The sequence below is a fragment of the Pteropus vampyrus genome, unplaced genomic scaffold (assembly GCF_000151845.1).
Source record: "Pteropus vampyrus isolate Shadow unplaced genomic scaffold, Pvam_2.0 Scaffold202, whole genome shotgun sequence".
In the NCBI taxonomy this organism is placed as follows: Eukaryota; Metazoa; Chordata; class Mammalia; order Chiroptera; family Pteropodidae; genus Pteropus; species Pteropus vampyrus.
Genome location: NW_011888983.1, coordinates 2426444 through 2449450, shown reverse-complemented (window position 1 = coordinate 2449450; position 23007 = coordinate 2426444). Strand labels below are relative to the sequence as shown.

Here is a 23007-nt window from a genome sequence, read left to right as displayed (position 1 = left end):
GCTCCCAGTGCAAACTTAACCCTCACCTGCCATATATACACTTCATACTCTGCACATCACACAACATCAAATCCTCACTTCTCTTAGTCTCATTTTACAGATGGGAGAACTTGAGCTTTGAGAAGTGAAAAAATCGCCCAAGGTCGCATGGTCAGTAAGAGACAGAACTGAGTTTTGGATCCAGGCTACCAGATCCCAGACCCCTTAACCACTAAGTGATATCGTCCTCTGTACATAATCTCATTTAAGCTTTACACTGACGGATGTAATGGGGGTAGACTGCTATAATTCCATTTTGAGGCTGAAGATGAGTCTCAGATGGGCTAAGTAACTTGTCCATGGACACATGGCTAAGGAGTGGGGAAAGTGGCATTTGAACTTCTTTTGTTGCCAAGAGCTTGTCTGCATAAGCATGAGTCATGGTGACCAAGGGAGAGGGATCTTTGGGGAATGTGCTCACAATGCTCTGTGGCTCTCATAGCCCCCAAGTTCAGGTCCTGGCTCCTTGGCCTCTGCCCCTCTGTACCCACTCTGTGTTCCTAGCTGTCCTCTACCCAGGCAGGCCCGCTTGCCAACCCATCCCCAGATTCCCCCTGGCGTCCCATCCACATTGCTGCCTCCTCCAGGAAGCTTTCCTCCATCTCAGCCTTGAAGACTCCTCCTCTGAGCTAGAGAAAATGTAAACTCTTTTAGGCATCCATCTTCTCTTCCTAACTGAAATTTTGTGAGGGGCAGATTCTGGGTCCCCTTAGGCTAGGCACAGAGAAAAGAAATAGAAATAATGGGGGTTTAACTGTTCTTAACACCTATAGGAGCAGGGTCCCTCTCTGACCTTGTGGGGCCTCCTCTGATCTTTAAAGAGCTCTGGGGACTCCTGAGCCTGGACCTCCCGATCCATCCCCACAGAAGAGAAGCACAGCGAACCTGCTTTGCACAGAAGAGAAATCAAGACACAGCAATTGGTGGGAGTAGGAAGGGAACAGGAATGACTAGTAGGTGGAATAGGGGCTCAGGCAGAGGGAACCCAGCATCCACTATCAAGGAGGCCGTTGCCTGTCAGGCGGGGTGGGAGAGGCCTGGGCCCAGCTCTGAGGAGCTCCGAGAAGCACTTTATGACTTTCTAAGTGGGCGCTCTGTTGACAGCTTAACGGCCAGCTCCTCCCAGCCCTGGGCTTCATATTTATGAGCTGAAGGCTCTGAGGGGGAGGCTCAGGAATCCAGCCCACACCACAGCCTCAGCCCTCTGGCTCTCAGGCCAGGAAGCCATAAAAAATGATCTTGCATTGCTTCCCTCCCCTTACATGATTTTAGGGGGTGGGGGAGGGAACGGAGGTGGTAGTTGGGGGCAGGGAAGGTGTAGGGCCTTTTCCAAAGCTGGCAGAAGCAAATACTCATGGAGGAAAATGGTGGACCCCTCGGCCTCCCGACGCTCCACTACCCAGGCTCCTGTAGCAGGCTTTGCCAGTCCCGGGGTCCTAGCCTGAGCGGCTAAGGGCTGGATGTACTCATATTTATGGGGTGCCCACGCCAGGCCAGGGTATCAACTCCAACATCTCATTTAACCTTCACAACAACCCTGGGAAGTTTGACAAGGTTTGGAAAGGTGGTATCCATGGGCTCAGGTATCCGCTGCTCCCTCCTGCCCCTACCACACAGGCTGCCTCCCCAGTTCACAGCTGAAAAGTATAAGGCCCAGCGAGGGAAAGAAACTTGCCCAAGGTTACAGAGCATGTTAGGGGTAAAGCATGAACCTGAATCTAGGGCTCCAACATCCAGTTCAGTGGGGCCCAGGATGCAGACTCCTGACCCTTGGAAGGTGGAAGAGTGCCAGTGGGCGAGATGGACCTGACTCCTTTTCTCTCTGAACCAGTCTCCCTGTGTGTATATTGCCTGAATGTGACCGGATGTTCTCTGGGGGCAGCCCTTGCACTCTAAGGCTGGGGTTCTATGGTGGTGCCAGGTCCTAGGCCCAGGTAGTGGGGAGTCACCCTTCTTTTTCAGGCTGAGGCCAAGAGGTAATGCCGGCTCTCTGAGACCAGTTCCCGGAGTTAAAGGCTGGGCTCCAAGAGCCTTCTAGCACCCTCCTTTCCCTGTCCCTAAGTGTCCTCAGTCCCCGTCTGGTCTGGGAAGGGCCAGCATCTCCCACAGGATGTGGCCGTCTGGCTGGCTGCAGCCTTGACCACATCCCCCCGCTGGGCACTGTCCAGGTCCAAGGCTGAAGAACGCTGACCACGGAAATGACCCCACCCTCTGTCCCCCTCCTGGCCCACTCTGGCACAGACCCCAATCCACATATCCCTTCTTCCCACTGAAGTGGGTCAGTCCACCAGGGAAACCAGTCCTCAGCTCTCCACTAAGCGGGGGGCTCAAGCTACAGTGGGGGCTTAGGAAATGGCCACCAAGCCCCCAGATGGGTGAGGGGGGCTAGCAGTGTCTGGCCCGCAGGGCCTGTTGGTGGCTGCAAGACTCCCGGTTGCCTCCCCTCCTGTCTTTCTCTGTGGGGGTGGTGGGGCCCTCCCTGGTGGCCCCCTAGTGAGGGACTGTCTGCAGATAATCAGGGAACAGATTCCAAAAGAAGGAAGAAAAAAGGCACTCAGGCGCCAGACAGGATCCTTATCTTCTGGGGCGGAATGTCAAAGGCAGGAGTCCTGCAACGGAGGCCGTGCATTTGCAGCCAGGGAGGGGAGGAGGGGAGGAGTGGAGCAGGGGAGGAGGAGACCCGCCCTGCGCACTGGGGAGGGAGGGGGACGGGATGGTCTGTTCTGGACTAGCAGAGCCTGAGAACCAATAGAAATCTGGCTCTGCTCAGGAGGGGGTCTAGATACCAAATCTCCCCCTGCCAGATTTCTGACTAGCCCTGGGACCTCTGCAAGTGAACAGGGAAGGAGGTGGAGGTGGAGGTGGAGGTGAGTCCACCACGTTCCCAGACTGGGCCACTGCCTTAGCTATAAGACTCTAGCCAAGCTCCCTGACTAGTCATTCCTCCAGGCTCTTTCCTGTAGAGTGGGAATTAAAACCCCCACTGCCTCTTACACTGAACTAATGGGATCCTCCATGGAGATACTGTGTAAAAACCAGAAAGGGCCATGCAAAGGGAGGGCTTTGCCTGGTGCTGTGAGCCTCCCTCCCCAGGAGGCCTCCCTGCAGTTTCTTACACAGCTTGGGAGCCTAAAGGAAGGCCATGTGCGGGGCTTCGCTTCTTGGACTGGCCCCCATACTTTCTTTGAAACCCTACAGCATGGCAGCAGTCTCTTTCACAGAGAAAAAAGCAGATTTTCTGATGGGGCACTGTTGTCCCAGGGAGGTCCATCAGCCGAGAACAGGACCAAGGAGGCTTGATCCCCTAGCCTGGGACCAACAAAGGTCCCCAGAGGAGAGCACTGGCACAGGCCCGAGATGTGCGTTCAAATCCAGGCTCTGTCATTTTCTGGCTCTATAACCCTGGGAAGATATCCTCACCTCTCCATCCCTACCATGGTGTCTAAGTTTCCTCATCTGTAAAATGAGAGAGATGTCTTTTTAGGTCTAACATTCTGTGACTTTATGCTTGACCTAACAGTTGGGACTCTGCTTCTGAACACTTGTACTATAACAAGAAGAGACAGAAACACACTCATGCACACATCAAAGAAACATCAAGCTAAGTGTGACCCATGCATCCTGGAACATCCTGGGGCCATCTTTGTGCACCCTAGTCCTAATTTCCTGGTGGCCTCAGCCAGGAGCAGTCGGAGTGGACAGCCCCCTGCTGGAGTTAGGCTAGATCATCCCCCAGGGAGGGGGCCAGAAATGCCAGCGAGTGTCTGACAAAGAAAGACTTCTGGCTGGCACTGGGAATTAAAGGCACACTCCTTTTCACCCCCACCCCCAGCCACATAAGGGCCTGGCTGGCCTGTCCCCCAGCTGTCATCTGCAGGGGCTGGTCCTCATTAGCTGCTGTGGCAGCTGTGGGGTGGAAGGCAGGCTGCAGAGCCATGAACTAAAGCCAGTCTGAGACAGCGCCCGCCAGCCTTTGGGGTCAGAGTGGGTGATGGACCTGGGACAGGGAGGGAGATGGGAGGGTGCGGGAGGGAGGGGGAGGGAGTAGGAGGAGGAGGCACAAAGGCATGGCCAGTGGGAAGGGTGAAGGTGAAGGCTGGCTGGAGCCCCAGCATTTTCTGGGCTGTTATTCTGGGCAACTTTTTACTTATTCAGAGGCTGAGGATGTGGCTTAGCATCTGTCAGCTCAATATTTATTACAAGCCTATCTATCAGACTTGGACCAGGGACCCTATGACGGGGCCACCGCAGACCTTCTTCCTCTATATCCTTACTGCCAGGGCCCACTTGAAAACCTGCAAGGAATTGCTGAAGGGCAGTTCCTTCCTGAAAAACTACCTAATCCAACTCTTCGGGTTTGCCTTTGGGGAAACTGAGGCCCAGAGAGAGAAGCAGCCTTGCTCAAAGTCATAAAGCACTCTGGTATTTAATCTTTGATCTCTTGGCTTTCAAGCCACCAGAACAGACAAACACCACTGGAGTAAAAACACCACAGGCCACATTGAGAGATGTGACAGTGACCTACCCTCCAGTTCCCCACCAGGTGCAGGCAGAAATCTTGGAACAAGGTCACGGCTTTGCCACAGGAGTCTTTTGCAAGGTTCTCAGCACCCCGAGCCTGTTTCTGTCATCATACTCACCTCACAGAGCAGTTGGAAGGACTGCAGGAAAACACCCTGAAACTGTAAAGTCCTAGAAAACTGGAATTTGTTTATTGCTTTAGATGCTGCATAGGCTGGGGTCAGAAGAAGTGAGGCAGAATGGCCATGGGAGGATGTGGTATCTGTCCATGGCCACCAAATTCCTTCCTTATCATTGCCTCCAAGGCAAGGCAGGAGGTAACTAACAGATCGACAGCAAGAGCATCATCTTAACCAACTGGAGACATGTAAATGACCCAGAGCAGGGCAGGGGTGCCAGTTGGCAGAGCTGGCGGTGACATCACGCTCCCACCCAGCTCTGAGCCTTCCAGCAGCGCGAGGTCAGCTTTGCAGAGCGGTGGCACCTCCCCCACTGGCCACGCGCTGAGCCTAGAGGAGCATGGCACTGCCAGGGCCGGGGCGGGGTGCCAGCCCAGATTCCATGGCTTCCTCCTTCCTCCCTCATAAACCCCCTCTGCCATCGCTTCTCCTGGAGGCCCCCCCATCCCGATTTCATCTCAGAGCATTTCCCCCATGAACACAAGATTGCTGCTTCTCATATAACACATAAGCTGTGGTGTGAACTTCTGGTAAATGAAGATCTTATTTAAAACCGTGTGCTATCAGGGGAGGGGGAGAGACAGGTTCCAACACAGCTCAGCTGTCCTGCCAGGAAAAGGAGGTGCTGGGTCTGTGCACGGAGCCCCCAGCCGTTCCTGGGAAGTCACTGAAGAGGGGCAACCCTCCCAACTCATCTATGAGGGTCAAACAGGGTATCACTTTCTTTATCTGTGCAGGAGGGTAGGACAAGGAGCTGACCTCCCTTGGAGGTTTGAATTGGCCATGTGGAACAAAGAGTGGCTTAACATTGCAGGGCTTTCCAAGAACTGTGGACCAGAGAGGCCTTGGAACTGATCGGTTCCTGGAGCTCCTCTACGTTAGCAGCACAACACAACCACCCGGGTTACTTTTAAAGCCCCCAATGCCCAGACCAGACCCGAAGACCAATGAAGTCAGAATCTCTGGGCGGGACCCATGCAAAGGTGATCCCACTGTTCAGCCAAGGTTGAGGACCTTGGAGTGTGTCTCTTTTCAACAAGAAGTGTGTATCTGAATCATCTGGGGATAATTTGTCAAGATTCATATGCCCAGATTTCCTAAACCAGAATCTCTAGAGTAAAGGCCAGACATGTGGATTTTGAAAAAACTCTAAGAGGTTCTTATATACAACCTTGATTATTCATTCACTGAGCACCTGAGCATCAAGGGCCCACTCTATGCCAGGCACATGTTCCAGTACTAACTACAGTACTGACCCCATCCTCATGGAGTTCACACGCTAGTGTGGTGACAGAAGATAAACTAGCAAACACATAGGTACACACGTAAATAATAATTCCGGGTGCTAATAAGTGCTAGAAGATAAGTAAGAGGCAGGCGGATCAAGGAAGGGCTCCCTGAGGAAGGGACATTTGAGCCAGGACCTGGATGACGGGAAGGAGCCAGCCATACCAAGTTCAGTGGGAACAGCACTTAGTACAGAGGCATGTTTACTGACGTGGGAACTGCAGACTCTGTCAGCTGCAGAACCCACACTCTGGTCAACCCCTCTGTTTACTGGCTAGACAGGAAACGCTGGGGAGAGGCCAGTGGTGTCACAGTTGCCTTCCCTGGCCCCCAGGAAATTCTACAGACTGTTGGGCTAAGTCTTAGAAAATGTGTAGCTAGAAGCTGTAAGGGGCCTCAGAGTTCACTAGTCTAATCCCCTCAGTTAACAGATGGGAAAGTGAGGCTCAGTGAGAGAGTGCTTTGCCTTAGTGGAGGTTTCATCTCTGAAAGGGTTAAATGGGACAATGATTCTACTATGGAGCTTGCTTGCTCTGGTCAGGCCCATTGTCTACCCCTCCCTGCTCTCCCAAAGTCCCTGCTGTTTTTTGCTTTCTGTATAAACAACCTGTGTGTTCCAGCCATGGTATAAGCCTGTGACACACCCAGGGAGCTTGGGTGGTGGGTAATAACCTCTCCGAGGGTGGGGAGGTCTTCCTCCCACTTTGGGAAGCCCATCAAAGGCCAGACAGAATGGTGCCAGATAAGGCAGTGGAATTCGGAATTTAGTGGGATCTGGAATTTCCCTTATGGAGAAGGCTGGTCCCAGCTGTCCAACCATGATGAGCATCAAGGGAAGAGTATGACATATTCCAGGGAGGGGGCGGGTGGCCCAGGTACCCAGGGTCAGAAGCCTGATGTGGCACGGAAAGCAGAGTGGGCAGAGAGAAGGTGGCTGGCTGTCCCTGAAATATGACCAGGACAGACAAGCTGGGACACGGAGTCACTCTGTAGACAAACTACTGAAAGTGGCCACTGGCTGGCTCTTGCTGAGCCCTGCTCACCACCTTTGAATGTGGTGCAGCCAGGAGAGCCAGAGGCTGGGGCTCTGTGTTCTGGCGTCAGGAGCGTCCTTCCTTGGCCACAGAGTCGGGGAGAGCTCCTGTTCCCTGAACAGGTGGACACTTACCCTCTCTGACCAATTAGAGCTAAATCTCTGACAGCTCTTCCCAATCTCCTGCTGAGTTCCCCACAGGTATAACCTGGAGGCAAGAAGGGGTACCCTGGAAGGACAATCTAGAATGTCTAGAATGCTTCTTTTCTCAATCTTTCTCGGCCATGCAAGAGTGGACAGGGGCTGGCAAGGGTGCAAAATCAGGCTGCACAAAGCAAGTCCAGAGATAACTTGAGCAGGTCAGCTCCCCACCTCAGCTTCCCCATCTGTAAAAGGCAAGTGAAAATGCTCCCCAACGACCTCCTGGGGTTGTTGAGAAGCTCAGATTCACATGTGAAAGTGCTTTTTGCACGAAGTGCTCTACGCCTGTGAGCAACTGGCACCACCCTGATATTTGGTGGGTGGGAAGCCAGAAACAACATGAGACAGATTCTCACAATCAGCTCTTACCTAACATCCCAAAGGGGATGTTAGGCCCTCATGTGCCCCTTCATACAGTCTGTCAGGCTGTGGTTCCTAAGAAGCTCTGAGGGCTGCACTCCTTCCCCCATCAACACAATTCCCTAGAAGGAGCCTTGAAAAGGAAGCCCAGGGCAGTGAGATGGAACGCTCAAGTACCTGGGAACTCCTTTTCCGCAGTGGGGTTTTGGCGAGCACTCTGGTCCGGTGGGCATGACAGGGAGGTGGGGAGGATGGCTTACTTCAGGCTTCCAGCAGGCCCTCTCCCTAGAGAGGCCAGCCCCTCAGCCAGCCCTGCCCTTCCCTCTGCAAGTTGTACAGGACCCGGGGGTGGGAGGCAGAGGAGGATGCTGTCATGGGTATAATAAATGACTTATTGACTGGTAAGCAGAGCTCTCAGGGCTTGGAGCATGACCTTCCGGCAATTATGCTCTCTACTGCCCGCCCAGGGCCCACTCCTACTCTGTGGAAGCTGAGGTCTAGCTTGGCCCCTTCCCCCTACCACTCCAACCTGCAGGTGCCTGAGGCATGCAGATAAACCCCTGCAGGGCTCCAACTGAGGTGGCCTTAGGGTTGTAAATGATCCTCCCCATGGGTCCATATGAACAAATATGCCCTCTTGGACCACTGCTTAAAATGGCACAGGTCAGGGAGAAAGGGGCTGACTGATGCTGGCTGTGACAGGCCTGTGGGAAAAATCCAGTTCTGTTCATCAATCAACCACTCATTATTAAGACCAGAATTACATCATTGGAGGATTTTACACCATAAAGCAGGTCCCAGTTCTTCTGTTCACCCACCATGCAATCACCACAAAAGTCATCTCTGAGCAGCTGGCACTTACTGGGATAGACATCCAGGGAGGCACAGAGTGGGTAAGACCCGGCCCTGGCCCTGGAAAGTGGATGCAGAGTGAGCTCCTGGGAGGAGCTCTGAATCTGGAACCCAGAGACTAGGGTTACACTTAGACTAGGCTCTGACACAAAAGCTGGAAGATTAGGGTGGGTCGCTTTACTTCCCTGGGCTCTATTTTGGTTCTCTAAGCCCTTCCTTCCAGAGTCATTACAAGGATTAAATGAGACAATTGGCCCACGTGGGCATGAGAGTGGGCCCAGAGTCAGATGGAGGCCAGGGGTTCAGAGCTCCTATTCCACACCTGGCATGCAGGTGAAGTGTATGGCAATGTGTCAATGGGACCCTCATAAGTCAAGGCAACAGCAAATTGAGCAGCCACTTCAGCATCTTCCATAGCTCTGTACAGAATGCAGCTGTGTGTGTGTGTTGCAAGGGTCTGGAAAGGGAGGATCCAAGACTTATCTGAGGCTCCCGTAGATAAATAAATGACATCATATTCCACATCATGTAAAGCCTTTTGCACGCCACTTACTCTCTTTGAGATGAATGGTATAGGATTCATTATCCCCACTTACAGAAAAAGAAATCAAGTCCCAGGACCACATGGAGCCAGGAGTCACAATTCAAATCCAGGCAGGGATGGCACTTGTGAGTCCTACCCCTCTCCCATTGTATTTAGAAGGAGAACAGGGAATGTGTCCCTCACACAGGGCTCTCCGCTTGCATCTACAAGCAGAGTGGGGAGGGGCACCCAATGAGCAAGCAGAATGTATTCAAGAGGCCGTGAAAAGACATTGAGAAGAGACGTCTAGGTCTGGCATGGTCTTACACCCATTTCTTTCATACATGACAGATAGCATGCTATAGATACTGTTTTGTGCTTTACTTCTTTTATTTGTCAATATGTCCTGGGAATCTCTCCACATCAGCTCATGGAGACCCTTGTCATTCTTTTTCATAGCTGCATAGTACTCCAGAGTGTGGCTGTACCACAGTTTATTCAACTCTTCTACCACGGCCTTCAGGTTGTTTCTAATATTTCGCAATTACAAACAACGTTTGCAATGAATCACTGTGTGCATGTGTATTTTTATACCGATAAAGGTGTATCTTAAAGGAAGACTTCTAGAAGTAGGATTGTTCGGTGGAAAAATAAAGTGTATGTGCAGTTTTAAGTATTGCCACATTATCTGTTGTACACGGGATTGTACCAATTTGCATTTCCACCAGTAATGTCTAAAAGTGCCTATTTCCTACAGCCTCTGCAGTAGAATGTGTGGTCGTGATTAATTTTCTCCAGTCTTAATAAGTGAGAAGTGATACCTCAGAGTTGTTTTAATTGACATCTTTCTAATTATGAGTGAGTTTTAACATTTTTTTCATGTATTTGAGGGTCACTGTTATATCTTATTTTACGAATTGTCTGTTCGTGTCTTTTTTTCTACCTTTTTATCAAATGTTTGGTCCTTTGTCCCTCAGTATTTTAGAGTGCTTTATGTATTAGGGATATTAGTTCTTTGTGGTATATGTTATTAACCTTTTCTCCCAGTTTGTCAAATATTTTATCTTTTGACTTTCTTTAGGGTGATTTATTGTCAAAAAGATTTAAACATTTTTTTATGTAATAAAAATGATCGATTTTTTATTTTATTGCCTCTGGAATTTGAGTCATAGTTAAAAAGTCTTCCCTACCCCAACACTGCAGAGGAGTTCACCCAAGTTTTCATCTGGTTCTTATTAGTATCACTGTTTGCTTTTGGATCCCTAGTCCACTTAGATTTTATTTTTCCATATGCTGTGAAACATGAATCAAATTTTATCTGTTTCCAAAAGGCTACCCAGTTGTCCCAGCACCCTTTATTAAAAAGTCTGTCTTTATCCCAGTGATCTGAGATACCACCTTGGTCAAATACCCACTTCCCATGCTTTTGGGTCTGATTCTGGACTTTCTCTCATCTTTGACCAATCTATTTGCCAATTCGTGCACCAGTTCCGCACTGTTTTAATTACAGAGGTGTTATAGTATGTTTTAACACCTGGTAGAGATAGTTTTACTTCTTCTTTACCCATTCTTATGCCTCTAATTGATTTCTCTTGATTACTCACATTGGCTGATACTTCTGGCACATTGTTGAATGGTAGAAGAGATGGTGGGTCTCCGTGCTTCATTACTGACCTTAATGGAAACGTTTGTAGTGTTTCCCATTAAATAAGACATTGGCTGGAGGACTGTGGTATATTTATTTTATCAAACTGAAAATTCCTTCATTCCTATTTTCTTGACTGTTTATACCATGAATGGGTACTGAATTTTGTCCCAGGCTTTTTCAGCATTTACAGAGATAATCATATGATTTTGTTTACTTAGATTCATTAATATGGTATGGAATATTAATTTGGCATGTTATTAATATTAATACATTAATTTTAAACCAACCTTGCATTCCTAGAATAAAACGTATTTGGTCATTATGTATTATTTTCTTTAAAAAAAAAAGGGACATGGAATTGGAGACCATATTTTAGAGTGCTTTATGTATCAGGGATATTAGTTCTTTGTCTGTGGTATACCGTTTATTGAACACTTTCTCTGTCCTCTCATGTATTATTACCTGATTCAGTCATCAGGATAACTATGTGAAGCAGGCTTTATTACGCTCATTTCATGGATGAGGAAACCCAGACTAACAATGGTGAGACAGCCTGGCCAACATCATACAGCTAGCTAATAACAGAGACAGGATTGAATATTGGGTCTCAGTAACATGTGGACAGTGTTATTTGGCTGTTATATTAAAAATGCTTATTATTTGACAATAATAAGCATTTATTATGGACGGGTAACATCTCTGTAGGAACTGGGGAGTCTGCCTCTACTTCCCAGAAGCTTGAGCTGCCCTCCTGAATCTACTCCACCAAGCTCAGCAGAGAAACGGTGTGAGAGGCTTGTGAGCACCACCAGCAGGTGTGCTGTCAGCAAGCAATCTGCGGGATGCCTCCGGGGTCTGCGAAGCAAGGCAGCAAGCAGTCCTCGAGGTCCGCCAAGTCCCCTCCCTCACTGTCTTGGCATTTGTGTCTCACGTGACACGAAGTGTGGGAGCAACCCGGAGAATGAAGACTGGTCCAGGGAGGTGGTGGGCTGCGAGGGAACAAAGTGCAGAGAAGAAAAGCCTACCCTTTCACTCCCTGCTGGTCCCGCCTGCCTTGTTTTCTAAGAACGGGCAGCCGGCCGAGGGATTATGTAACTTCTGGTGGGCATGGCAGATGGTGTGCTGGCTTGGACACATCAAACCCAGCACTGACACTAACCTTCATTGACGTGGCACCCCAGCCTCCTCTGTTCTGGGGTGTGGAGCACGGAGAGGGATGGGAAGTGACCCAAACTCTTGTCATCTAGCTCAACAGCCATGGCCAGCCAGGCCATGGGGAGACGCCAGGGCCCACCCACCAGCAGAGGTTCTAGTCAGGGATGTGGAAACGTGGGCGCTCTCCTCCCCACCCCACAGCAAACAGCTCTCAGGATGGACTGCAGGCCCTGAGGTAACAGACCCTGATCTGCAGGCCTCCTTTCACCTCAGATTTCACCTCAGGAAAACAGTTTCCAAAGCACCTCTCGGGGTGTTTTCTCCCTCAGCCCTGCCTAGCATTCAGCTTTTTTTTATTTCTTTTGCTGAGGGGAAACCGAGGCTCAAAGAAGGTGAGTGATTTGCTTGTCACACAGAATTGGTCTTATAGCTGAAGCTTCTGGACACTCCTAGGCCAGTGCTCTTTCCCAATGCAAATGCAGGCTTTGGCCCTCACTATGACCCCCAGACAAATCACCAGGTCACTTTGTGGGCCATCCTGAACCTTATGTTTCTAACACACCCCATGTTCAGGGGACTAGTGGAAAGAAAGAAGGTATAAGCAGTGATTTGTGGACTGATTTCCTCCCGGATAGAATGACCTTTATGGACCATGCCCCATTTTGTTTGATACCCCTTTGCTCTGATCTCTCCATTAATCAATAAGGGTCCCTATTTTATAGCGTGGAGATGCCGGCTCAGGGAACTGCAGTTAGTGACAGATCCAGGACCTAACTCAGTTTTCTGATTCCAGAGCAGACTCTCTTCATTTGGACAGAGGAGGGTACTGAAACTAAGAGAGAGAAAGGGACTAATTCAATGCCACGCAGCAGATTAGCCGCATGGGCAGGATTAGAATTCAGGCTTCCCAATCCTCAGCTCAGGGCTCTTTCTGTTGTCTCCTCTCTGTGTGTGTACAAAAGTAGGGTGCGCCAGAAAGAAAATGTGGGGCCAGATCAGATCTGCAGAAGGAATTACTACACCTAGCAGTGCTGGCTGTCTTGGGCTGCCAGGCAGGAATTTCAGATCAGCCTGTGGTAGGGGATCCTGGCAAGGAATTCAGATGCCCAGCTGTGAGAGTGGTAGCTGGGCCAGGCCTACCACTGCCTCGGCCAAGGGCCTAGGGGAGTTCATCTCCCGGGGATGCTCCCTGAATGTTAGTACTAGATGCAGTGCCAGGTAGAACCTGGCTCAGCCAGACCCTGCAATAAAACCGCTCCCCTAGACCAAGCCCAGCTCCTGCCAAGAAACTGGTGGCAGTTGCTCTGGAGGGCTGAAGGCCTGTGGTCAGATGCTGCCTATGGGCCTTCAAATATATTCTCAGGCCATACCTGCTCCCAGACCTCAGGGCCAATGTCCATGCAACAGGCATTCTCCTGAGCCACAAGAAGGCAAAAGGGAGAAGACGGGTCAGTGGGCTTGGGAATACAAGTAGGAAACAAACATGTTAAAAGAGCATGGACCGGCCGTGCCTTGTGAAGTCGCCTTGCAGGTAAGTACAGAGTTTACCAGCCCAGCACATGTCTGCCAGTCTGCTTTCTCCATACAAAGAGGCCAAGGGCACTTGACTGTAGTACTTCATTAATTCGTTGTGGATCCACTGGATTTAGTGAGTAAATTCTTTCCTACCTAGGGGCTCTGACCACTGAAGACTTGGCTCTGACTTCCATCGTACCTGATACATAGTAAATGCTTGAAGACAGAAAGCAGGAGAGAATGAAGGGAGAGAGGAAGGCAGAGAGGAATGGAGGCTGTAAACAAAGCAGTGAGAATCTTCTAATTCTTTGGTTACTCTTCCGCACTAGCAAGTCCAACACAGAGAGACTGAATCACAGCAACCTCTTGGGTGAGTAAGGTCGCACCATGAGTTCCTCATTTGTCCATTATACAGTGTTTATGGAGCACCTTCCGTGTGCCAGGAACTGTGCTGGGCACCAGCACCATGCAAATGAGCAAAATCAGGCAAATTGTACTCAGTTTCCTAAGTTGCCGAGTGTCACAGCTGCTCGCCCATCACCTAGTTGTTTCAACCCCATCCTGCTTCCACCCACTGACCCTGCCTTCCCATCCCCAGGGCCCTGGCTCGGTGACAAGTAAAACGAAGGGTAAAAGGCTGCCCCACAGGATGTGTCTCATTCCATCCCAGTCACTGTTCACTCTGTCTCTGAGTCTCTCTCTGTCCTGCTGCGTCAGAGAATGACCAAAGGTGGAATGGGGGAGGGAGCCAGGAACAACTTTCCTGGATTTCTGACTCCACTTCTTGTAAGCTCTGCATCCTCCATGGGTGCTCAAGCCCCAGGCTAGGCAGGCGGGCACCTCTGATCACATTATAGAGCTGCTTTCCTTCAGCTCTGTCTCCTGGCCAGTAATACCTCCAGACATCCTCGGAGTCTCTAGGGGTTGCAGGCTCCTACGTGATCTCAGCAGAAGATGGTCCTCTTAGACCTTGAGGCTGCCTCCTGGTATCTACCAGGCCCAGGTGGGCACCAGAGACCAGAAAAAGCAACCTCCCTCTTCCTGTCCCTCTCTTTGGCTCTCCACTCAACCTGGAAGATGCCACCTGGAACTCTGTCCCCTTGCTCTCCCGCCTAGAGATGTACAGAGAAGCAGAGCCCAGCGCCGCCCAGGGGTTGGCCAGATCGTGCGTAGGGGAGAGGCAGGAATGAGAGAGGGCAATGGAAATCAATGGAACCTACTCTGTGCCAGGACTGCATGTGCTATGTCATATCACATCACTCTCAGGTGAAGGCAGTAGAGTCGTCCCCACCAGAGATGGTGACGCCGAAATTCAGAGAGGTTGAGTCTCCTGGCCTAGGCACACAGTAAGATTCAAAACCTTTTAATTCCAAAGCCTTGTCTCTTTCCACGGTACTAACAAGGAACTTCTAGCCCCAGAAGTCTTGTTTGACCAAATGATCAGATAAGAGCCAATGGCTGAATTTGGAATTTGTTTCCTAGGAGGATGTGCCAGAAGTTTCCATCCCACATCTTCACATTACACATCTCCTAACAGGAACACCCTCTCTGTTTACCCAAATTCTGCTCGTCCTTCAAAAGCCAAATGCCACCCTTCCCTCCTCCAGGAAGCCTTCCCTGACCAGCCACCCACAGGAGCCTTCTCTCAACAGCTTAAGCATTTCCTGTCATGCCACCCAGTATTTAGCACCAATGATAATGATGATGAGGATCACAGTGAAAGTTATTGAGCTCTTAGAATGTGCAAAGCACTTATATGCATGATCTCGTTCAGGCACGAAACAATCTGATGAGATTGGTGCTATTACTACTCCCATTTTACAAATAAAGAAACTAAAGCTCAGAGAGGGTAGGCAGTTTGCTTTAGGATACACAGCCAGACAACTGTACAGTCAGGATCTGAACCCAATTAGTCTCACTGCTCAGCCTGCCCTCTAAGCACCATGCCAAATCCCTCCCAGCACATACTCATCTAGGCTCGTCCTTGAATGGCTCCTCTCTGTTGCACCAACATATTCTTTTTGCACCCCCAAACCAGCCACCCCCAGCGCTGAGATATGAAACAGTAAGTGGTGTGGCCAGGTTTGGGCAGTCTGTTCCTGCTACACCCTCCAAGGGGCCTCCTTAAGCCTTGGTGAAGATGGCAGGGTTGGGGGAGCGAGTGCCTCTTTTCTCATGTGCCCAGACTGCCTCTTCTGATGGGGTTCTTCTCTGCCTCCTGGACCCTACTTGATGTCTGGGGTTCTCGGATTCTGAGGCAGGAGATGCTTATGGAGAGAGGAACCAAGGTCCCAGAGGGTGATTTATGGCTTTAGAGAGAGAGAGACACCCAGGGCTGCATACCGCTCACAAGGGCACTGCAGTCGATATATTGACTTTCTGGAGGGGACTCTAAATACAAGCAGCTTGGGCCTTGGCTACCTCTTCTCTTGCTGGCTGCTGAGGCCTCTTCAGAGCAAAAAATCCCCTACAGCCCTTGAGGATCATTCTTCCACCTTTCCCAACCCCAAATTTACAGATGGGGAGACCAACCAGGACCACAGAGGAAAAGGTACTTGCCCAAGGTCACACGGCAGAAGAAAGGCAAGAACCAGAGTCTCTGCATTCCCAGGTCAGGAGCTACTGGGTCTCTGGGCCCTTAGCCTCCCTGCTTTCTCCCCTATCCTGCTCCCCTGTAGGAAGATATCTCAGACACTGCAGGGCTCTCTCTGGAGGAGGCTGTGTCTCAGTGTTTCCTGAGCTCTCACTGGGTGCAAGCACCATGCTAAGTGCTTTATTGTACATTAGGTCATGTGATCCTCAAAACAACCCTGTGAGGACAATATTATTATCCTCATTTACAGATGAGAAAACTGAGGCACAGTGCAGTTAGGTGAGCTGCCCAAAGCCACAGAGTTAGGAAGTGGTAATGCTGGGAGGCCATGCTAACCCCCTCGAAATTCTCTATGCTCTCTTTATCTGTAACTGAGGCCCTAGGGAGGAACTTCTGTAAGGTGGGGTGTATAGAGAAGCTGGGGGTCCTAGAGGTGGTGAAGACAAATGAGCCTTCCCTCTCCGAGTGGCTCCAGAGAGTGGCTGGGCCGTAAACTCTACCTTTCCCTTCTTATCCACTCTGCATTCTCTGATCGGGGCACGGCAAAAGGCAGAGGAATATACCTCCCCTAGCGCCCACCCCCAACATAATCCCTACCAGTGCTTAAAAAGTATTTTCTGGGTTCATTCCATCTTCAAGAGCCACAGAGAAAGAATCAAAGAATAAGAAATCTCCCCTCAAACCCCTTCCTTGTAGTCAGAGGTAGCTGAGAGGGGCAGCTCCCCATGGTGCACCCCTTCAGTTGAGCCTGCGAGGCCCAGGAGTGGAAATACGGCCAGGAGTTGGCTCACCAAAGGTTGGCGCCCACCCAAGATGGCAGCCAAGCAGATGCTGACAAAGCCAGTTCCTGACAGTGGGGGAGTTCTGGGGCTAGGCACCTCTGCCCAGATGCCCCAGGTAGCTAGCCCCCACCCCAGTTTTTCTTCAGGACATACTCTTAGAAAGATCTGAAAAGGAAAGAGACAAGGTCTGGTTCCTATCACCCACTCCAGGAAGCCCCAAGGCTTGGAATGTTCATTCCCTGCCATGCTCTTCCCTATATGACCAACACTTGGCATCCAAGACACTCTGGACATCATTTACCAATATTAGAATGGACATTAGCATCCCACAAAGACAGTGACCTCCCTTGAGGGCTGGGGTCAAAGCTGCTCTGGCTCTGACCCAGGTCCTAGGTCAGCTTCCTAAGTGCACACCCACCCACCTCCCTGTGGGGTTTTTACAAGGACCAAGTAAGGTCCCACCTATATGAGGGTTTTAGAAACTAAAGCAATATGCACATTGGTGGAGCTGTGGTTTCCTCTATGTTGCTCTACTCCACAATGGCACATCTTAGAATTAAAGATGGCAGTCCACAGCATGGGCAGAGATGGAAAGAAGAGTGGCCTTTGTGACTGAGGAGTGGTAAGGACAGTGAAGTCCAGGGCTAGTGTGTGTGTCTATGTCATCTTTCATTGCTTCCATGGTGAGTCCCAGCCCAGTAATGCCTGCCTGGGCTGCTCTCCATCAGGGATACCACTCACCCAAGCTCTGCTTGCCTCTTCCCAGCAAATTCTAGAGGACATTGCTTCCCTGTGAGGGCTAATGTTCGAGGCCCTGCCACTGCGCTGGGTAAGCTGGGAGCTGACTGCAGCAGACCCTAGGACTCAGACCTCTGTCCTCATCGGGGCAGTCCCTAAGCTCTTGGGCTGGCTTTAGGGCCTATCCACGGCCACTGTTCTGCCCTGTGGAGCAGTAGGACACTTCCTCAGGCAGGTCTGTCTCATCTGTCCTCAACAGGGAAAGCTAACCTCTGCCCTTCCAACTCTAGAACCTGACATTGGGACCAAATCCTTCTCACAGCCCTCAGTGCAGGGCAAAACAAGGTCTCCTTAGTGCTGAAGGGCAAATGGCCTGGGTCCCATCTGGAAGAGGCATCTCCAACAACAGAAAACAATGGATGGAGCTTCCAGTGCCTGCTGGTGACTCACCGTCCCCCGCACTACACACACCTATTTCTATTTATACACAAACACACCACAGCCATGCCTATGTGCACACTGTACCCACACACACACCCAAACACACACACATAGCCATCTACGTCACACTCTGTATACAAAAGATACAACCTTCTCAACAGACACATCCATTCCTCCTCACATATCACCTCCACACACCCGAACACCCCACACAACACCACACTTAGCCTCACCTCCACCCGCACACTCCCACCTCCACCCGCCTCTTTAATACATATCCTCACCTCCCTCACACACCCTTAATACACACTCTTACATCCACAGCCCGCCTTTCTCTGAGAAATGAGCCTCGCAGGGGCAAGGAAAGTTGTGAGGCGCTGGGGCAGCCTGTTCTGGGAGGTGAGAAGGAGGGAGGCTCAGAGGGCTCACTCCTTTGGTGGCGTTAGCGCTCCCAAGGCTCCTGTAGACAGATTTAGCTCAGCAGAGGAGAGGGGAGGAGGATGAGGGGAGTGCTGGAGAGAAAGAGGAGAAGGAGCTGGCCTGCTGAGGTGCTTGGACAGCGCAGTGGCAGTGAATGACCCCCACAGGCTGCTGGAGATGCTAATTAGGTCTATTGGTTGGCAAGAGTAAATTCGGTAGGTCCCAGCTACCTGGTGCTTTTGCAGAAAGAAGAGGAAACAAAAGAGGTAGGGGAGAGCTGGAAGGCCGATGATTTATGCCAGCATTTCAGCAAATGTTTTCCCTGCCATTAGCATCTCCGAAGCAGAGGATCAGAGAGAAAGGGGCACCATGGGGGACCTGTGGCTTGACCTCACTGCCCCTGCCCTGTGGATGCACAGTGACTGGGGTGGTGCTGGGCCAGAGTTCGAAACCAGCCTACCACCCAACTGCCAACGAGGAGCCAGCCAGGCCAGTTCTGGGATGCCAAACTTCTCCTAAAAAGCCCATAGGGTCTCACCTGGCTGCGCTCAGGCTCACCAAAGTGCACTGGTCAGGGAGAAATTCCAAAGTTTCCCAAGGCACCTGGCTGAGTGCAGGCCCTAAAGGGGCAGGAGGTGGCACCCCAGCTCCAACTTCACAAGAAGATTAAAAGGGTGAAGTGCATATTCCCTCCAGCCTCTTGGAACTGCCCTTCTTTGTATTATTCTAATTATTATTATTTTTTAAAATTTTCCTTTAAAAAAACAAAAAACAGAAAAGCATAGAGCGTACTTGTTTGGTTTCATTTTGCCTTCACAGCTTTAATGACTCACTTTGTGGAAGCTGTTTAGGAAACTGAAGAGGAGGAGGAGGGAGCAGTGGCCAGAAGAACTGCTAGCCCCTGCTTCTTCTCTCCCCCCTGGGGGCCATTTTGCATAGGCGGCAGTTTCTCTTTACTCCTCAGAGCATCCCCAACAGGCAAACTCTAAGTCCCGAACTATGACCCTCTCCTATCCTCCCATTCCTACAGGCCTTGGTGGGCTCCAAAGTGTCTCCTTGCCATCCCAATGCCAGTGCTGAGGTTCAAAAGACCGTATGTTTAGACAGCGGGTCCTAGGGGAGGCTCCAGTACAGGCCATTAAGAATCACCAACCTTGCTCTCTAAGCATTTAGAATGGAGGGGCAGGGGCTGAGGGGGTGGAGAGGTGGGGGTGGGGTGGGGTGGCAGACCTCATTTTAGGCCTAACAGCCAGGAAGAACGTCAAAGTACCACCAGTCCAAGAAAAGCTCAACAGCAAAGGTGGGTGGGGAGGAAGATGGGTCCAAGGGAGCTCGGTTTGTGATTTATCTCACCTGGGGCAGGTCAGGGCAGTTGCTGAGAAGATAGGTATTGGGGGACCAGGGGTAAAGCTACCTTTCTTTGGGCATTTACCTAGACTCAGGGCCTTACCTCTGACCTCTGACCCTACCCTGTTCTACCTCTCCTGGGTCCATGTTCCCAACTCCCCTCTTCCCTCAATCCTGCTATAAGTTAGTCTAATGCAGCTACCAAACCAACCTTCTCTTTAGCTGTCTGCCTTAGGTGGTCCCTGGATTTCAGAATCTCAGTGTCAGGTCCTTGATGACGGGTCTGCAGCCCAGGTAGAACGAAGGAGCCAGAAGAACTAGACAGGTTTGTGAGGCCCGAGTTCCAACACCAGCTCTATCCCTGAGCCCCAGTGTAACTCTGGGCAAGTCAAGGCCTGTCCCAAAGCTTCGGTAGTTAAATAAGTGGGTTGGAAAAGGGGGAATTGTTTTGTCCTACAGAATTCCCAGTTTGGGGGTGAGGAGAGGAGGGAGGAGAGATTGCATCCGAAATTCCTCCCCTGCAGTGGTACTTGCACTTTAATGAGAGACCCATTAAGACACTTGATTTTCCATTTAAGTGAGATGGGTGCTTGTTATGGTGCAGAGGGAGCTAAGGACGACCACCACACGCACACAGCAGAGACACTAGGAAAACGGATTTTAATTGCAGCTTAAAAAGAAGAGTTATCATGACACCTCGGTTCCTTCTCAACCATCCCAGCCAGAGGCCAGGGAAAGGCTCATTAAAAGCGCCAGGAAAGGCTGAGGGGTGGGGCGGGAGTTGGCTCCTAGGGCCAACCCTGCTTTTGAAGTGGCCTCTCCTGGTCAGTCACTTGCTGACATCTCCTTTTAAGGGTCTGGGGTTTCATAGTTGCAGGTTTGATTTCTCCATCAAACTTCGTGCCTTAAAAAAAATACTCATATTCACTAGGGCTGGGGGTGGGGAAAAGGAGAGAGGTACCTGGCACTGGAGAGGAGGTTGGACAGCACCGACAAAGAACCTCCTTTGTAGGGACAGCCTTCTCTGCCTCAGTTTGATCTCAGGCTCATGGTAGAGGGGTGGGTGGATGGGGCCACAAAGAGGAGGAGTCCAATGTGGCCTGAATCAACCTGGCTATTGGACAAGAGCCCCGCATACAAGTCTGTGATCTGTGGGCAAGTAAAGGCAAGATTTGAGAAAAGCCAACACTCTGGCCTTGGTTTTCCCCATCATTGAAATGGGACTCGGAAGGGATCCACTGGGAAGACCCGAGGAACATTTTAAAAGATGCCTGTGCCTCTGGCACTGGAGTTGCAGAGGAGGAAGGGGCATCTTCTCCCTCCTGAAGGCAGGTTTCAAAGGGCTGCACATTCTGGGCAAAGGGAGGGCTGCAGGCCAACCCCACCCGTTGGCCCCTCTCCAGGCTGGTGGGCTGGCAGCCCCTGCTGCGCTAAGTAATGAGCACAATTCCAACACCAGTTCTGCTCGCTAGTGAGAAATCAAAGCCGGGTATTAGAGGCCATTTCAGGCTGGGCACTGTTCGTGCCCAAATCCATCAAAGCCCTGGGCCTGGGGTTTCTTCTAGGGAAGGTGGGGGCTGGAAGCTTTGTTAAGCAGGAAAGGCAGGCCACCCCCAGTCTCCCCAGCTGAGCTTACTCTGCAGCTCCAGAGAACTCTAGGCCAACCAGCCTTGTCTTTCTCCTGCCTCCTAAACCCCCCACCTCCAGTAACTTCAGCATTTATTCCTGCTCCCATTGCCCTGCTGCTACAAAAACAGCTTCTCAAGACCCGACTCTGCCCATGTATCATTTACAGAAACTTCACCCTACCCTTCAATCACCTCCCCTCAAACACCCTCAAACCAGAAACCAACAGCCCAGCCCAGCACCTCCCACATCCAACTGCACTCTTTATAACAAAGTCGGTCATTCAGCAGCCTGCCCCCCACTCCCATCATTACGTTCCAACTTCAAAACACTGCTTTAAATACCAGAGTCTTCCCAAATCATAATTAACTTGGATCAAATGATTGTGTCGTAACTTTACAGCACAGAGCTGAACAAAAAAAAGGCGGGGGGATGTGCTAAAACCAAGCCCTCACTCCTGGGCCGTGGGAATCATTAATTCCAGAGTGAGGAATCTTTGTCTATTGGTTGGATGGGGGGCGGATGTCAACATCGCAGCGGAAGGTGGAGGGGGGAGGACTGCGTCATCTCGTCCACTTTCTGCACCAGTTTTCCTGCCCCATTCTCAGCTTTAGATCAGAGGACTCGGTGCAGGATGCTCCCCACCCCCACCCCGCCCTGGGAGCCCAGGCACCCAGCGGCCGCGGCCGGCCCACCTACTTAGGTTCCGGCACCATGGAGAGGTTCGTTCCCGTGCGGCCGCAGGCTCGTGGAGAAGACGCAGCGACGCGGGGCCCAGCTACAGACTAGCGAGACATGTACAAATCCATGGAGGGAGAAAGGGATACAGAGACTGCATTTTAGGAGCCTACCAACTCCCTAAAGGCATCTTGCTGGGTCCAGAGTAGGAGCTGCATCCAGGTGAGCGCACCTTGTCTGCCCCCCGGACGGAGAAAATGTCAGTGACCCATTTAAAAGGAAACTCGGCAGGATCATTACGTACTACCCCCGCCCCCGTACTACCAACACCCAGAAAAAATGTCCTTCCAGACATGTGAGTCCCACGACCTCGGAGAAAGCTGTACGTGCAAGATTCAGCCCTACCCACTTCAATAGCCAAAGCCCTTCAAGCCCGCCTCCTCCGCCGGCGGAGCGGACCCGCGCTTCCCGTGCTCCGCAGGTCTCTCTCCCTTTCTTTCGCCTGGGCGAGCTGGGACCCGGGCTAGGAAGTTGCCGACGAACCGCAAGCGAGCGCACACCTAGCCGGATAGTTTTCCTGAGGCGCCGCCGCCGCCTTGCGCGCAGGGGAGCCAGGGGTCCCTTGGAGGCGGGTCCTCGGGGAAGCGCAGACCCCGACTGGGACACCGGTTCCAAGGAAAAGAAGCGATCCCTTTCAGGTGCGAGCAGGAGGCTTTCGCTTTACTTTGAAACCCCTGGCCTGCGCCCCAGCAAGGTGGCTGAGCCATCTCTCACTTTGGTGGGGAGGAAAAATCTGCCTTCTAACTTGGGTGCCCATGCTGCTTCCCCTGCGCGCACCGACGCGGCGACAGATCACCTCAACTTCGGGCCAGAGTGAGAAGGAACGGTTCGTCCCTTCGCTCCCCGACCCCATGCCCAATCGCTCCTTACCTGCTAGACTCAGCCTCGGGTCCCAGCAGAGCAGTAGCGCCAGCAGCAGCGCGCCCCGCGCTCCGCTCCGGGCCCACATGCTCCCGTGGCCCGGCTCGGGCGCCTCTCCCCCGGGGCTCTCTCCCTGGCCCCAGCCTCG

General features: G+C 51.4%; 1 protein-coding gene across 1 annotated transcript in view; it reads right to left on the bottom strand.

Annotated features, from left to right (window-relative positions):
- UNC5B (unc-5 netrin receptor B) overlaps positions 1-23001 on the bottom strand; it is an 80517-nt gene extending 57516 nt beyond the window's left edge. The window contains exon 1 of the mRNA XM_011372176.2: positions 22869-23001. Coding sequence (XP_011370478.1) covers positions 22869-22947 — 79 coding nt within the window. The 5' untranslated portion in view covers positions 22948-23001. The remainder of the gene's footprint in view (positions 1-22868) is intronic.
- Positions 23002-23007: the final 6 nt, after the last annotated feature.